General features: G+C 50.8%; 10 protein-coding genes across 10 annotated transcripts; 5 read left to right on the top strand and 5 right to left on the bottom strand.

Moving 5' to 3' along the window:
• Positions 1–38: 38 nt before the first annotated feature.
• On the bottom strand, positions 39–606 carry VFPPC_17925 (hypothetical protein; the record flags this gene model as incomplete). Its single annotated transcript, XM_022429596.1, has 3 exons — positions 39–232; positions 275–335; positions 511–606. The coding sequence occupies 3 exons, from the start codon at positions 604–606 to the stop codon at positions 39–41; spliced, it is 351 nt and encodes a 116-aa protein (XP_022285350.1).
• Positions 607–726: 120 nt separating this feature from the next.
• Positions 727–2,208, top strand: VFPPC_06229 (tRNA (adenine-N(1)-)-methyltransferase catalytic subunit trm61; the record flags this gene model as incomplete). Its single annotated transcript, XM_018285294.1, has 1 exon — positions 727–2,208. One exon carries the CDS (start codon positions 727–729, stop codon positions 2,206–2,208), a length of 1,482 nt encoding a protein of 493 aa, XP_018142368.1.
• An 851-nt stretch (positions 2,209–3,059) lies between these two features.
• On the bottom strand, positions 3,060–4,349 carry VFPPC_06230 (zinc-binding oxidoreductase CipB; the record flags this gene model as incomplete). Its single annotated transcript, XM_018285295.1, has 6 exons — positions 3,060–3,324; positions 3,373–3,566; positions 3,618–3,674; positions 3,723–3,851; positions 3,901–4,162; positions 4,222–4,349. 6 exons carry the CDS (start codon positions 4,347–4,349, stop codon positions 3,060–3,062), a joined length of 1,035 nt encoding a protein of 344 aa, XP_018142369.1.
• Positions 4,350–4,763: 414 nt separating this feature from the next.
• VFPPC_16302 (hypothetical protein) lies at positions 4,764–5,087 on the bottom strand (the record flags this gene model as incomplete). Its single annotated transcript, XM_018294055.1, has 1 exon — positions 4,764–5,087. The coding sequence occupies one exon, from the start codon at positions 5,085–5,087 to the stop codon at positions 4,764–4,766; it is 324 nt and encodes a 107-aa protein (XP_018142370.1).
• A 20-nt stretch (positions 5,088–5,107) lies between these two features.
• Positions 5,108–5,574, top strand: VFPPC_06231 (small nuclear ribonucleoprotein Sm D3; the record flags this gene model as incomplete). The annotated part of the gene is made up of 3 exons (XM_018285296.1): positions 5,108–5,155; positions 5,213–5,273; positions 5,342–5,574. 3 exons carry the CDS (start codon positions 5,108–5,110, stop codon positions 5,572–5,574), a joined length of 342 nt encoding a protein of 113 aa, XP_018142371.1.
• Positions 5,575–5,786: 212 nt separating this feature from the next.
• Positions 5,787–7,661, bottom strand: VFPPC_06232 (serine threonine protein phosphatase 2b catalytic subunit protein; the record flags this gene model as incomplete). The annotated part of the gene is made up of 1 exon (XM_018285297.1): positions 5,787–7,661. One exon carries the CDS (start codon positions 7,659–7,661, stop codon positions 5,787–5,789), a length of 1,875 nt encoding a protein of 624 aa, XP_018142372.1.
• Positions 7,662–8,704: 1,043 nt separating this feature from the next.
• Positions 8,705–9,793, top strand: VFPPC_06233 (hypothetical protein; the record flags this gene model as incomplete). Its single annotated transcript, XM_018285298.1, has 1 exon — positions 8,705–9,793. One exon carries the CDS (start codon positions 8,705–8,707, stop codon positions 9,791–9,793), a length of 1,089 nt encoding a protein of 362 aa, XP_018142373.1.
• A 782-nt stretch (positions 9,794–10,575) lies between these two features.
• On the top strand, positions 10,576–11,505 carry VFPPC_06234 (RTA1 like protein; the record flags this gene model as incomplete). The annotated part of the gene is made up of 1 exon (XM_018285299.1): positions 10,576–11,505. The coding sequence occupies one exon, from the start codon at positions 10,576–10,578 to the stop codon at positions 11,503–11,505; it is 930 nt and encodes a 309-aa protein (XP_018142374.1).
• Positions 11,506–11,984: 479 nt separating this feature from the next.
• Positions 11,985–12,995, top strand: VFPPC_06235 (alkaline phosphatase; the record flags this gene model as incomplete). The annotated part of the gene is made up of 1 exon (XM_018285300.1): positions 11,985–12,995. The coding sequence occupies one exon, from the start codon at positions 11,985–11,987 to the stop codon at positions 12,993–12,995; it is 1,011 nt and encodes a 336-aa protein (XP_018142375.1).
• A 256-nt stretch (positions 12,996–13,251) lies between these two features.
• Positions 13,252–14,436, bottom strand: VFPPC_13987 (hypothetical protein; the record flags this gene model as incomplete). The annotated part of the gene is made up of 1 exon (XM_018291758.1): positions 13,252–14,436. The coding sequence occupies one exon, from the start codon at positions 14,434–14,436 to the stop codon at positions 13,252–13,254; it is 1,185 nt and encodes a 394-aa protein (XP_018142376.1).
• Positions 14,437–14,884: the final 448 nt, after the last annotated feature.

The following is a 14,884-nucleotide window of genomic DNA, read 5'->3' on the forward strand; positions in this document are numbered from 1 at the left end:
GGAAGAGATTCATCCAGGACAGGGTGCCAAGACGAGGATTAAGTAGCGGGAGAGCCTGGACGCGACAGAATCACCACCGACGCTGGTATTTGGTATAATGAGTCGTCGCCGGCCGATGGTGGTGAAGGGGCACACGCAATCGCAGCCGCATTCGCAGTCGCAGTCAGACGTGGTTGTGTTGTTGGTGGTGGTGGTGGTGAGGTTGAGTCACCAGGGCGAGCTTGGGTGTCAACTGGTCAGAAATGCCACTTGGGCAATTTTGCTTTTTGAAAGCTGAGAGCTCCATGTGCTTTGTTGCCCCTCATTCTGAAGCTGGCACCAGCCAGGATGGCTTCCTTATTTGTTACATGTGGGCCAGGCCAAAATTCCATTGCTATCAACACATCGTCTAGTACTCAACCAACAGAAAATATCAACTAACTGGTTGATCTCGGCCGGGACAATCAACGCTTAATATCGCCCTAAAAGCTTCAAATACCTTGTAGAGCACGTTACAGTCGCCTAGTGAGCTGTTTCTGCCGGTTGCACTTGACTAGACAAGACTTCATCCAAGGACTGGTAGTGGGGCTTTTTCTCGTCCCTGCAGCCGCATGCAAGGTTCTCCATCTCAAGTTTTATGTGGAGAGAAACTTTTCAAAATATTTGTTCGTCAACCTCACAACCCGACGGCAACCTCAAATACGCCGGCTCACACAAACATTGAGCTGCGGCCGGCCCAATTACACTATGGCGGCCTCTACAGGATCTCAACCGTCCCATTTTCTCGAACCCACAGCGAAAACAGCACCGAATACGCTCGCAATCATCAGCCTTTCCAAAGAAAACTTTCAACCCATCACTCTGCAACAATCCGACAGTGCTGTGGATGGCTATGCAGAGGGCGTGACTCTAAACACCAGGTTCGGCTCGTTCCCGCATTCCACGTTACTCGATATTCCTTGGGGTTCCCAGGTTCGAGCCTCCGTAGTCGATACAGGATCCCGGGGTCGCAAACGTCGGCGTGACGAAGTTGAAGACGAAGAGACGCCTACCTCCAACCAAGATGACGGCAACGATACTCCGAGCTCGGCACCAGCAAAAAGAGCTGTTGTCGCTTCCAGCGGCTTCATTTACGTTCTGAGACCAACACCAGAGCTGTGGACAAGCAGTCTACCGCACAGAACACAGGTTGTCTACACACCAGATTATAGTTATGTCCTTCAGCGAATCCGAGCTCGGCCAGGCAGCAGAATTATTGAGGCGGGAGCCGGTAGTGGTAGCTTTACACACGCCTCCGCGCGTGCCGTCTACAATGGGTATCCCAAGTCAGATGCGGATCTCAGGGGCAAGGTATTCAGCTTCGAGTTCCACGAACTTCGGTATGAAAAAATGCAAGCCGAACTCAAGCATCACGCCCTAGATGGTGTTGTCCAATTGACACACAGGGATGTATATGATGAAGGATTTCTCATTAATGGCCAGTCTCCCAAGGCCAGCGCCATTTTTCTAGACCTGCCCGCTCCATGGGAAGCACTACACCACTTGGCTCGGCGTAAGACGCTCAAGGGAGGCAAGCTCGATGACAAGCCAGGCGACTGGGAATCACCGCTGGATCCGAATCGGAGCGCATTTATTTGTACCTTTTCACCCTGCATTGAGCAAGTCACACGAACAGTTACGGAGATGCGAACACTTGGTTGGACAGATATTGATATGGTTGAGATTGCAAACCACCGATTCAACGTCATGCGGGATCGGGTCGGAGTTAATATTCCCAATGAGAAAGGCTTCAGCTCACAGCCCGGTGATGTTGGAGAAGCCGTCAAAAAGCTCAAGAGCGACCTGAAACGGACCCAAGATTTCCACAAGGGCCAAACATCCCAACTTGTTTCTGATGCATCAGAGTCCAAGATGGATGTTGACGGCTCCACCCCTGAGTCCAGCAGCAAAGACTCCAATAAAAGCGAGGACCCTTTGTGGTTGCAAGGCAGAGTAGTTCACCGCACGGAAAACGACCTGAAAACACACACCTCGTACCTGGTATTTGCTATCCTACCCCGCGAGTGGGATGAAGCCGCAGAAGAAGCAGCCATGGCCAGGTGGCCATGCGGAAGTGAAGGCAAGACGATTGGTAATCTGGACAAGCAGACTCGGAAGCAAGAAAAGAGAGAAATGCTCGCTGGCAGGAAGCGAAAGAAGCAAAGCGATGATACCCAGACAACCCAATGAAATAAAGTAGCAGTTGGAAAGCCCCCGATACCAAACGTGCCTATGACGACTTGACTTTGGTCGCTGCCTTGCCCGCCTTCGCCTTCTCTTTGAGATCCCTAATCCAAAGGACAAGATAGAGGGTCAGAAGACCCAAAACGAATTCATGCGGCCACAGGGGCTGCTCCCCGTCAATCTTCTTATGCCACCAAATCCACGCCTCTCCTCCCAATCCCACCAGCAGTTGAATCGTTCCAGTGACAGGCAACGCAGGTCGAAGGAACCCAGCTCCCCCGAAATACGCATACATCAAAACATGATGGAATGCGTTCAGTGCCGCGACAACTCGCCAGCCATGGCTGTAATGAAGCACGCGGACATAAGTGAGGTACGGCGTGGTAAGGTGATGCACCGCAAAGTGCAAGTCGATATCTCCGCCGCCAGCTCGGACACCAAGGATATCCACATATTCATAAAACTTGGATGCATGATACAGCTTTCTTGCCGTATCTTGATACCGCGGTATGAACATGAGAGCAAGCAGAGCAGCTGAGGCTAGCGAATAGAACCAACTATTGACCAACACCACTTTGCGCGCCACCGTGATAGGTCCATGTCTTGTAACATGACGATGAATTGCCGCCCAGACTGACACAAAGGTCGTGGTCTGCAGAAACATAAACACAAGACTCATTTTTGTCGACTTTACATTCTAAGCAAGTTTGGCAAATGTTGGATGTTTGTGTTGTGGTTGTGCAGCCTCACTCTGAGTCACAACTGCGCTGTCGGCCTTAGTAAGCGCGGTCGATCACGAACAAGACATAACGCAATTCAAATATTGTCACTTTATTTTTGCATACTCTACGGCGTGACTAATCCTGTAGACGGATCACAATCTTCCCCTTGATCTTACCCTCGCCAAAGTCAGTCAGAGCCGTGGCAAGGCTTTCGAACCCAGTTCCGTTGTAGACGTCGTACTCCAACGGAGTAAGCACACCGCTCGCCACATGTCCCTGCAGCGACGGAATCATCTTCTTAGTTTCTTCGCTCACATGCTTGCCCAAGTCGTCATCCTGGCCCAGTTTACCGATCAGGACGTAGTACGAGGTGACGCCGTCTGGCATATCATAGTGGTTTCTACGCTTTGTTAGCCGTGTCCGTTTATAGGAACAAGGTAGTACGCACGCCTCGGACGTAGTATAGTATTTAGGACTCGCGGTTGACGCTTCAAGCATCTTGGCTGCAGCCTTATTCGATAGAGCGCTGGCATCGAACACGATGGAGTATTTGCCGCCAGTGATGGATTGAACTTCAGCGGCCTGTTCCTCGGGTGTGCCACGGTTATTGATGGCGGCTTGGGCGCCAAGTTTCAAAACAACCTATCCGGTATTCAGTATGCGTAGTAATGTCGTATTAGACGGGATGATTACCGATTTGTTGGACGGCGAGCACGATGCCGCGACCTTGTATCCGCACAGGCGACCAATCTAACCAATTAGCCCATGTACCATAGAAGACTTCCATGAATAACAAACCTGAATGGCATAATGTCCAACAGTACCACTTCCACCAAGCACAATAAGCCACTCGTCCTTCTCGGCAACCTTAGCCCCCGGCTCCGGCAGCGGAACCTTCGCTCCAACAATGATACCAAACGCAGAAGTCTGTCTCATCAGCATCGTCCAACATCCTCACCAAATTCACAATACTCACAAGCGTCCCAACAGCAATGGTAGAAGCCTGAGCGGGCGTCAACTCCCCCTCAACCTTGAACACATAGTCCTCATCTACCAGAAAGGTCTCCTGGAATGGAGAATACGCCTTCTGTCCAAGTCGACACTCGCTGTAGACGTAATCGCCCTTCTTGAGTTTTGTACACTCGGGACCCGTCTCGATGACTTGGGCGCAGAAATCGGAGCCGAGAACAGCAGGCCAGTCTTGGACTAGGACGCCATATTTCTGCATCACAGTTTCGCTTTCATCATGGTAAGTAGCGCACAAAGATCGGGAAGTAGGTAAGCAGGGTTGACTTACACGGGGTTGAGTGCCACATAGACAGACTTCACAAGAGCATGTTTGGCACCAGGACTCGAGCGAGGCAAGTCATTGACGACGGTGAACGGCGCGCCGGCCTTTTCAACAGTAACTCCTGATTGAGACATGGTACTTCTTTTCAACGAATATAGAATTGGAAGCTAGGGAGCTGATTTCACCTTGAAGAGATGATTTGGTAAATCTGACATCATAGGACTGACATCATTGCCAATTTATACCTCTCAAGCTACCCCAAATTCACGAATTGGCTCTCAAAGTAATCACGGACAAGTCGGCAATACTTCCTCCAAACAGTGGCGTTTCCCTCTGAAAATGGCAACCATCACGTCTTCTCAGCCCTAAAAGCGCATACTTCACACCAATGATTTCCATCCGCGGCTGAAAATGGCTCGAGAGCATCTTACCCCTCATGCCATCTTCATCAATTCACACTGGACCATAACTTTTCCACGCAATACATCCATGTGAAGCGCGTTCTGGACCCAGGCACCACCATAACGGGTGGCTAACTTGCACATTCTTCACCATTTCATAGGTTGGAACCCCTCAGTTCTCAAAATATTGCCCCCAAATTTGCTCAAAAAGCTGCAAGATTCCGGATGTCGTAAATTCTCGTTTACGCTATCCACGTCATGTAGCCGCCTAGGTGGCAAAGCAGCTATCTCCAAGCGAAGCTCCAGACGAGCAATGCCAAAAGTCAAAGGTGCAAGTCCCAAGCTGTCAGCTAACGCCACACTGCAGAGGCGCCCCACTCCCCACGGGCCGGATGAATAAATGACCCGCCTAATCTTGCCTTCAACCACCAGAAAGTTTGAGATAGCTTCACGATGCCATTGACGCGACATTCGATCCAGGCACACCGAAAATGACGTCCACAATCGGCATCCCAATCAAGCTCCTCAACGAGGCACAGGTTTGTCCAGCCAGCACTTTCATTTTGCCACCGTTTGACAGAAACTGACGTGTGCAGGGCCATATTGTGACCCTTGAAATCACAAGCGGTCAGACCTACCGCGGGAAACTGCTCGATGGTATGTACCCCTTCTTGCGCTGTCGTCTGGCGCTGTAGGCGTCGCATATTGGTGCTAATGTGTGGTAGCTGAGGATAATATGAATGTCCAACTAAAGGACATTACGGTCACCGCTCGCGACGGCCGCGTCTCCCACCTCGAACAAGTGTACATTCGGGGATCCCACGTGCGATTCTTCATCGTCCCGGACATGTTGCGCAATGCCCCCATGTTCAAGAGTAGGAACTTGAGAGGACGTGGTGTTGGTTTGGCAAGAGGAAGGGCGACTGTCAGTCGGGCTAGAGCTGGTGGACGGCGATGAATGTGACGCATGGAGGGTTTCGTATGAGGGGGCGGATGCAAAATGATTAGCATAAAAGCTAGGGGGCTGGCGTTTGGGAATTTGGTTCAAGAAATTTCGTCTTATGATTTGGGGCCCGGATCAAGTGTAGAAGATTACACTAGAGGTGATGGCGGAGCTTCTACAAAGAAGAATATGCTACTATACAAATCTATATTCCCCCATATCGTACATTACTTCATTCGAGCCAGTGCATCTTCTGCCTTGGCCACTAGCTCTTTCGTTGTTTGCAGTTCCCCCGTCTCTTCGACTCCGTTTGAACCGTTACTCTCCAAGACGGTAGCTACACTCTCTTCGGCTCCGCGAACTGCTTTGCGTCCTTCTTCCCGAACTTCCCCTTCCCAGAACGTTCTTGCCGCATCCCACTTCTTTTGCATTCTGCCTAGGCTGTACACGATTCCAAGGGCGGCAACCGCCCCAGCTTCATAGATGGTGGATGCAAATGACGAGACATATAACAGGGTTGCAAGAGACGTGGTTACACCAGAGGTGCCTAGGGATTGAACCACCAACCTCTGTGCCAACGACTGCAACGCGGGTACAGTTTCATTTTGTAGGTAACGGCGGGTGAACGCAATGTGGCCAGGCCATTTTGGAAGCGAAGATGATGACGTTGCGGCGAGGGCGGGAGCGTGCTCGCCTGAACCCAGCTTTCGAGACTCTGCGGTATTCACAGATGACGCTGGCTGAGGGTACTCTGGATGCGAGCCACCTAACTGCTCAATTCTGCCTGTCAGATAAACAAGTTCTTGTTCCGCAGTGGGCATAAATCGCTGGCTAAGCATCTCGTTCGTAAGCATGGCAATATCGTCCACGCGCCAGAATAACTTCCACCATCCCAACTTGCGCCATCGCCGGCCCTTGAAGGCCATATCCAGCTCATCCTGTAACTCTGAATGAGCGCTCTGTGCCCATTCAGCAAGGCGTTGGTTCAAGGCGGCCACAGCCGGGTCATCGCTCTTCAAAGTCAGCGCTTTAGACAACATTCGTGTCTCAGCGAGTTGAATTTCCGATGTCGTATTCTGCAACAGTGACGCTATGAGTTTGCGTACAGCCAGTTTCGTCTCATCAGCGACGGGCTTGGCACCATTTTTGAGCCACTTCAGCAACGTAGGCACATTACTTGAAAACCATAAGCGCTCATAGTCCATAGCGTTTTGCGGTCCTTGACGAAACAACCCAATACCTCGCTCGGCAAGCGAGACGTCCACAACGTCGAAGTTGGCCTGAAGTTGGTCCTTGGATACTCCGTCAAATTGGACTGCTGCGGTGATGGATTCGTCTGTTTCCGAGACCGGAAGGGCGGATACATTTACTGCACCCATTAACCCATCCGCAACAAGGAGGGCTTGGTGGACTGGCGTCGAAATCGGTGATACTCGGTCTTTGGCGGATGGTATATCGACAGTTGGAACCAGTACTGCATCTTCCAAGCTTTGGATAGAAGTCTCTCCAGGTGCACCATATGGGACATTCACTTCCATTAGAAGGAACTCGATATTATACCCATCCAACTCCGGAGACGAGATATGCATCTCATCCAGGCCCGTCTCCTTCTCGATTTCGAGGGACACGGCATGTTTCTGTGGCGGGCCGACCCTCACAATCAGCGGTTTGGTCTCATCCCGGTGCTCTAGCTCTCTTTCCCATGGCTGTTCCTCCTGTAGCGGATCAGCAAGCAAGGCACGAAGAACCCTCCGAGCTGTTGGCCCTGCCGCAGCACCGTTCGCCAGTCCCAAAATGGCGACACGTATGATCTCGGTGCCAGTAGCTTGCCGCAAGCCCTGAAGCGCCAATTGGAGTCTGGATATGTTTATCAGGTTTGGCGATTGCTTTTGAAGCTCAAGCAGCGTATTTTCCAGCTCGATTCGCGGGTTTGTCGAGGTCGAGAGAGCTCGTCGGGAAGCAGCTTCGGCTTTTGTCCTGAGCCGAGGACGAACTGCCTGAGAGGAGCACGCGCAAATCGGACACGGCGATGCAGCAAGCCGCCGTCCTTGTCGGAAGAGGCGATGCCCGCTGCGGGACAGCAGGGCGGACTTGGAGGCCATCGGTAGATGGGGAGTGTTTCGAGATGGCCGAGCTTGTACGGAGTATTCTGGTTATCGGATGCGAGCTGTGGGCGGGATTTGTCGAGCTCCTGGCGAGGCGCGGATAAACTTAAGGCCTTTCTGTGCTGAAGCAACCTGCTGACCTTCCACCTTCACAATTCAACGTTTTCACGCATGTGGATAAATGTTGCATCCTCTGCATTCACTTTTTTACATGCCAAGAAATTTCATCTATTTTTTGCAAGGCTGAGAGTCGTTGATTGTCTTCTTTCCCGTCAGCTGGTTATTCGTCTAGTCAGAGGGCCATCAGTAGCCCGACAAGGTTCCGCAACAGATGATGGCTTCCGGCGAACAATCAGTCGGTTCATTAACATTCCTGTCCACTTCATCGTATGAGCTCATGCGTGGACTACTTCGGCATGGACCGCATGGAGTGCACGACACAGTAATAACACTTGGAACGACTGGCATCGAAATGTAATCACTCAGGCAATGGGATTGAGACCATGACGCAAGGCCAGGCTCCTGCAGGCGAAGAACAACAGAATGCCAAGGAGTACTAATAACACTAACTGGAGGATGTCGTAGACGTCGCGTACAATATTCACAGCATTGTCATATCCCTCTACTCTGGAAAATTACGCCTTGCCACAGACAATTCTCCGGCTGCTTCTAGAAGCAGTTAACGCAAAAATAGCCTGGCGTGGCTTAGCTGTCTGGGGATGAGATTGCCCTACACTGTGCCTCGATCGGTGGATCACCAGAACAAAATCAGTGGTGGCTCGACTGAGTGGTCAGCAGCCATCAGCACAGTTGGACACTGTTGGCATGGATCCTTGGCGCCGTAATACGCCACCCCGAAGGAGTGTTGCTGTGTATCGCCTGCGGCTAAGTTGTTCTGATGTCATCAGGATCTCAATGCCGACTCTCCGGAGCAACAAAGGTTCAAGGCGAAATCCTTTGAGGCGTTGAAAGGTATATTATGGAGGTGTAGCCTCTACGAATTCGGCACACCAATCTCTCAAACGTAAAATTCAGCAAATATGTCAGTACAATCACAGATCATCGAAGCGGCAGCCACACAGGACGAGCTTCTCAAAGTTCTGTCAGACACCGACCATGCATCTCCGGCACTAAAAGAGCAACTCAAGTTGGTCGAGGATTTGAGAACTCACCTACGCAACTCCGACCACGCACTAAAGCAACTCAAGACCAAGCGCGAATTAAACTTGAAGCAACACGAAAAGTATCGAGACAGCCACGTCCGCCGGTTTATGTACAAGGCAACCGGCAATCGGGAGAAGTTCGCAGAAAAGGCCTCCAATGGTGAGCAGGAGTACTTCGACGTACTTCAGCAAGCACAACAGGAGAATAACCAGAACGCTGCTGTCAAGCAGCAACTTGAAGACGCCTCGAGATCCCGAGACGAGCTCCAATCGCTCTCAGAGGTGCACGACAATGCGCAACGTCAACTGGATGACATTTATGCCCGCATTTTCAACGGACAGACAGAAGGCTTTCCCGAGGAAGATGAGTGCGAGTCAAGGTGCAATGGCATGCTAGCGACGTACCGCGAGTGCAGGGGAAAATGGGAGGCTGAAAATTCAGCGATGCAGGCCCTCTCCGCCGCAATAAAGTCCATGGACGAATCGATCAGGCACATAAACTCAGCTCTGTCATACTCCCGCTGGGACATGTTCGGCGGCGGCACCATGGCAGACGCAATGGAACGCAATGCGCTGGCAAAGAGTGATCATGCTGCGATGCAGGCTCAATTGCAGGTGTCCAAGGCGCAAAAGGCATCGCCGTTTGTACAAAGCCTGCCCAATTTCAATATAAATCACGGGCACATCTTTTCCGATGTATTTTTCGACAACATCTTTACAGACATGCGGTTCCATGAGGAGATTAAGAGGGCGGCGGGGGAGTTGCAGCGGGCGGAGGGCGCCGTGAAGAATGAGTTGACAAAGACCAAAGAAAGGCAGAGTGCACTGGGGACAGAACTGAGTCAGAGGGAGAATGAGTTGAAAAGAACAAGGGAAGAGTTGCAGAAGATCCGGAGCGAGATATTCGAGAAGGTGTTGAATGAAAGGGGTGAGAAGGGAGCAGAGAGCAAGGCGGTCGAGGTGTGATCCGTTGACGCCAGTGTCGCCGTTTGTGTTATAGACTGTACGTAAACTTACGATGTAATGAATGAATTTTGTTGCAGCCCTACAGCTATCATTCGTGAAACCATGATTCCAACGTGAATCCGCCTCATTTGCCTTGACCAACCTCTCACGCAGGATAAGTTGTTAGTCGACGCACCGCCGTCAAATATAGCACAGACCACAAAATTGTTCGACATTGCCGGATATCGCAGCCCTCCAGTCTCAGTCAACTTAACTAACGAAGCCGAATTTTACACCACTTACAATTCCCAAAACCATGGTCCACGTAGTCTCTGCCAAACATCGGCGTTCAACCCAACCGATGTCCGACATCTCTCACTACAAGCAACACTGCCCCACTGCATCGTACTGGCGCTCCAAGATCCGAACTGGCCAATCAGCCTGAAGCATGCTTCCCATCTCGGCGGTCTCCATGTCCGACACCAACGGTAGGGCTGGAGCTATGCCTTAACAGTATTGAGTAGATGATATTAGTATATTAAAATATTATTTGGGAATACGCAGGTGAGGCGTGGCGATTGCGTGTGCTGAATTAGCTTATGTGGTCGGTCGTTCTATTCTAGTCATGCATGTGGGATGACGTTGAAGTATAAAGTGCTTGATGGCCATGGAACGGAAACATCATCCAATCTTTATGATAGACACTCAATGAGATATCACTCTTGATGCTCTATTTGTTTCTTCACATGTCCATCAGTATTTCTACACTTTACCAATATCACTTACACCAGAAATCCCCCAACATGTCTTCTCAAGGTAACCATCACACACCTCACAACTACACCACATCTAACATCACAGAATCCAAACCCAACGGCTACATAGACCCCAACTTCCCCAACCCCCACGGCCCACACGACGTCCCCATCATAATCTACGGCTTCACCCCGTCTTTCGCACTCGCCCTCTTCGCAGCAATCTGGTTCACAGCCTTCTTCCTCATCCACACCATCCAGCTCACCATCCACCGAACATGGTACTTCTCCAGCTTCACCATCGGTCTCCTCTTCGAAATAACAGGCTACATCGCCCGCAGCCTCTCTGCGAAACTCGACCCCTACCATCTCATCTACTTTGTCCTAAACTACTTCTTCATCGTCACGGCGCCTGTATTCCTCGCCGCAGGCATCTACACCATTCTGTCTGTCCTGATATCCCGCCTAGGCACAAAGTACACACCCCTGTCATCAAAGTTCATACTGTGGTTCTTCATTACATCCGATGCAGTCGCTACTATTACCCAAGTGGCTGGTGCATCGTTGATTGGCTCTAAAACAAGCAAGCATGAGGACCCGACGACCGCGAATAACATCCTCGTAGGAGGGTTGGCCTACCAAGTCTTTAGTATGAGTGTGTTTGTGCTTGTTGGCGGTTCGTTTCTATGGCGAGCTAGAAGGGTGTTGCGGAGGAAGAAACTGGTTGGATTTGCTGTGGTGTTTTGCACGGCTACATTGTTGGTGTATTTGAGGACGGTGTTTCGGCTGGCAGAGACGGCGGAGGGGTTATTTGGGTCTTTGCAGACGCATGAGGTTTATTTTGCGGTGCTGGAATTTGCACCGGTGGCGGCTGCGGTGGGATTATTTGCGGGATGGCATCCGGGACGATGTTTGGGAGGGAAGAAGATTGATCTGCAGGAGGATGGGAAGAGGTATCGACGTGTTGCCAGGGTGTAGGTTGTGACTGACGCCGACCCAGAGTTTCGACGCAAAATAATGGTGAGTTTTGTGAGAATAAAATGTCCACACTTTTGTAGATTTAGAAAACTTTCGTTCACTGTAACGTGAGGAATAACAAACAGCTTTATATAAATAAAATACATGCCGGGTTGGGATGTTCTTTCCGTCGGCACATTGAGACTGGTTTGCCTCCAGTCTACACGAAGACATGTACTTTGCTCTCTGGTGTTTCCCGTGCAGCAATCTTACCAGCACAACATTTGAAATCTTTTAAAACTCATATCGTAAACAAAATAAGCTCAATCCTACATTTCAATTAAAGCACATCACGTATTACAATTGTACAACCCACCATCCGTAGCACCAGGCAATCCATCCATCACACCCCACCAAAACACCAACTCCAACTCCAATTCCCCTCAGACCCAAAATCTCCACCACAAACCCAACATCACCATCATCACACCAAATCCAAAATGCCTCCCATACCACCGCACAAAACCCCCCTCCCCCGCATAATAACCTACTACCAAACCCACCACACCCCCTCCGGCGACTTCATCTCCGTCCTCCCCCTCCTCACCCGACCATCCATATCCCTAACGCACCTCATCCTCGCAGCATGCCACATCAACGACCTCCCCACAGACATAACCCTCAACGACCACCCCCCAGACCACCCACGCTTCCAAACCCTCTGGGCCGAGCTCCGCGTCCTCCAAGCCTCCGGCATCAAAGTCCTCCTCATGCTCGGCGGCGCCGCACAGGGAACGTACGCGCGCCTGGAATCCGAACAGTTCGAGGCCTACTACGCTCCGCTGAAGCAACTCATCAAGGAGCGAAACCTGGACGGCATTGACCTGGACGTTGAAGAGCCGATGACCCTGGGAGGCATCATCAAGTTGATCGACAGGTTGAGGGCGGATTTCAGCCCTGAATTCATCATTACCATGGCACCGGTTGCCATGGCCCTGTTGGACCCGGAGAAGAACCTAAGCGGGTTTGACTACGAGGCGCTGGAGGTCATGAGAGGCAAGGAGATTGCCTGGTACAACACACAGTTTTATTGCGGATGGGGAAACTTGAGCAATACGCTAATGTACGATTTGATGCTGCAAAAGGGATGGAGTCCGGAAAAACTGGTCATCGGAGTCGTGACAAACCCTGCTAATGGATCTGGGTTCGTGCCGTGGGAGATGCTCTCTGCGATCCTGGGCATTTTAAACAGGCGTCACCAGAACTTTGGAGGAGTCATGGGCTGGGAATACTTCAACAGTCTGCCGGGCGATGCGGGACGGCCCTGGGAATGGGCAGGCAACATGTCGATGCTTTTGAGAGCACACTCTCTTGGGCCTGTACCAACCCCAGCTGGAACAGAGACTCAACCAATTGTCGATGGTGAGGCAGACCCAGATCCTGTCAACGACATCCCTTTGCAAGTGCCCACAGACTTTGACTATTACTCCGATAGTACAGGAGACGAATAGCTAGACAAGATGACAACAGACCAGGCATGAAGAACATAAATCACGTAGTAGTAGTTGCGTTAGACACTGGTATAGAATCAGATTTATTCGTTCAAAAAGGTGGCAAGTTTCTAGTTGTACAAGCAGCAATAATATCGTGAATCCATCGCACCAACCCATCGCAAATATCTCTCTATCAATCTAAAAGCAATCGCCATATGTATATCTGGGAGTCTCTAACAAATCTTAATCGCTCCCCACAGTCCGCAGCATCTTCTCAATCGCATGCCATCCAAGGATCGCACTGTCCCTGAATTGTAAAGTTGTTAAACGCCGGGTAACTTCCCTTCACAGCTGCAATGATCGGGTCAAAGAAGTTCTTGTCGAAGCGACCAGTCTCGCAGGTGGAGCATGGAGTGGTAAGGTACCCAGCGTAATGAGTTTTGTAAGAGAGACGGCCAACCACATTGTTGGTGGCAAGATCAGTAGCCTGTAAGTTGAAGGATTCGGGCATCACCACCCAGTTTTGCGAAGTGTTGTTGTTGCCACTTCCCCCAGGGATGACAGGGTTTTGATTGAACCACAGGCTGTTAAGGCCAACGTCTCTTAAAGCCTTGATCAGAAGAAGTGTCATGTGAGTGTCTTCGTCAATCTGAATACCCGCACAGTCGATGGTGATGTTGTATCCGGGACCAATGGCTGGCTCGCCAATGCAACGGCCAGTGTTCTTGTCCCAGATGAAGTGGTTGATGAAGGACTGCCAGGTATCTTGCCAATTGATGAATCGGGGGTTTACACCTGAGTAAACGCTCAGAGTGCCCTTGTTGGGGTTGTAAGTTGGCGCAGGCGACCCCGAGGTAGTAACAGTAGAAGTGACAGTCTTGGGAGGACGAGTGTAAAAGGTAGTGGCAGGACTGGCAGTGGAGGAAGTCATGGTAGAAGGGTGGTCCATATCCTTGGGCCGAGTAGGGGGCTGGTTGTCATGATTGCAGACAAAAGCAGTCCAACAAATGGCATCATGATTGACAGTCTTGTTAATGGCCGCACTGACAGGGCGACCGCGGTAAGCCCAGCAGTTCAACATGTTCTTGCCGTCTTTGCTTGAGACAGCGCTGCCCGCCTTGAAGCCATCAGGAGTTCCATCTTCAATGTAGGCAGTCCACACGTCACCGTTGGGCATGGTAGCAGTGACGCCTTGGGGCAGCCAGGGATAAGTACCGTCTTTGTAGGGAACCTGAACAGCCATTTCTGGAGCTTCGGGATATTTGGCAGCAGAAGCCGGCCATTTGATGTCTTCGTACCAGTTCATCTGGCGAGACGTGGACCAGTCTGGGTGTTCCTTGTCGTCCCCAATGCCACAGTCACAAAGAAGGAGGTCCCCTTTGGAAAACTTCTCTCCATGAACCATGGAGGTCAGACCGAGAAGGGCAACAAAGCCACTCGCAAGCTTGGTGGTCGTCATCTTGGAGGAGAATTGGATTGCTATCAGTTGATGAAGTGTGGTGTGAGGCAAGACAGTGAAGAGGTTTGAAAGTGAATGAGTTGAAGGATAGAATGGAGAGAAGAAGAGAAAAAGGAGAAAAAGGGAGAAAGGAAGAGAAATTCTAAAAGGGCGTAGGGAAGCACCTGACAGCTGGCTCCTTCCCAAGGCTGCCCATATCACTTAGACGGAAAGAGCAACCAGCTGGCACACATGAACAGGACGGCACGCAGTCCGGCTTCGGAGCAAGAAGCAAAATGATTGGAAACATTTCTATTTCTCGTAATTTGGAAATTGCATGCCGCTAACAGCTTGCATAACTCTTATGTCTGCTGTTTGCGTTTTGCTTTGTGTGATTGTACTGTTGGCAACCCAGATTTGAAGTACCATCACCAGTCCCATACTGTCCATACCCCAACATGCAAGAAGC

This window comes from Pochonia chlamydosporia, chromosome 5, assembly GCF_001653235.2.
Source record: "Pochonia chlamydosporia 170 chromosome 5, whole genome shotgun sequence".
NCBI classification, from domain to species: Eukaryota; Fungi; Ascomycota; class Sordariomycetes; order Hypocreales; family Clavicipitaceae; genus Pochonia; species Pochonia chlamydosporia.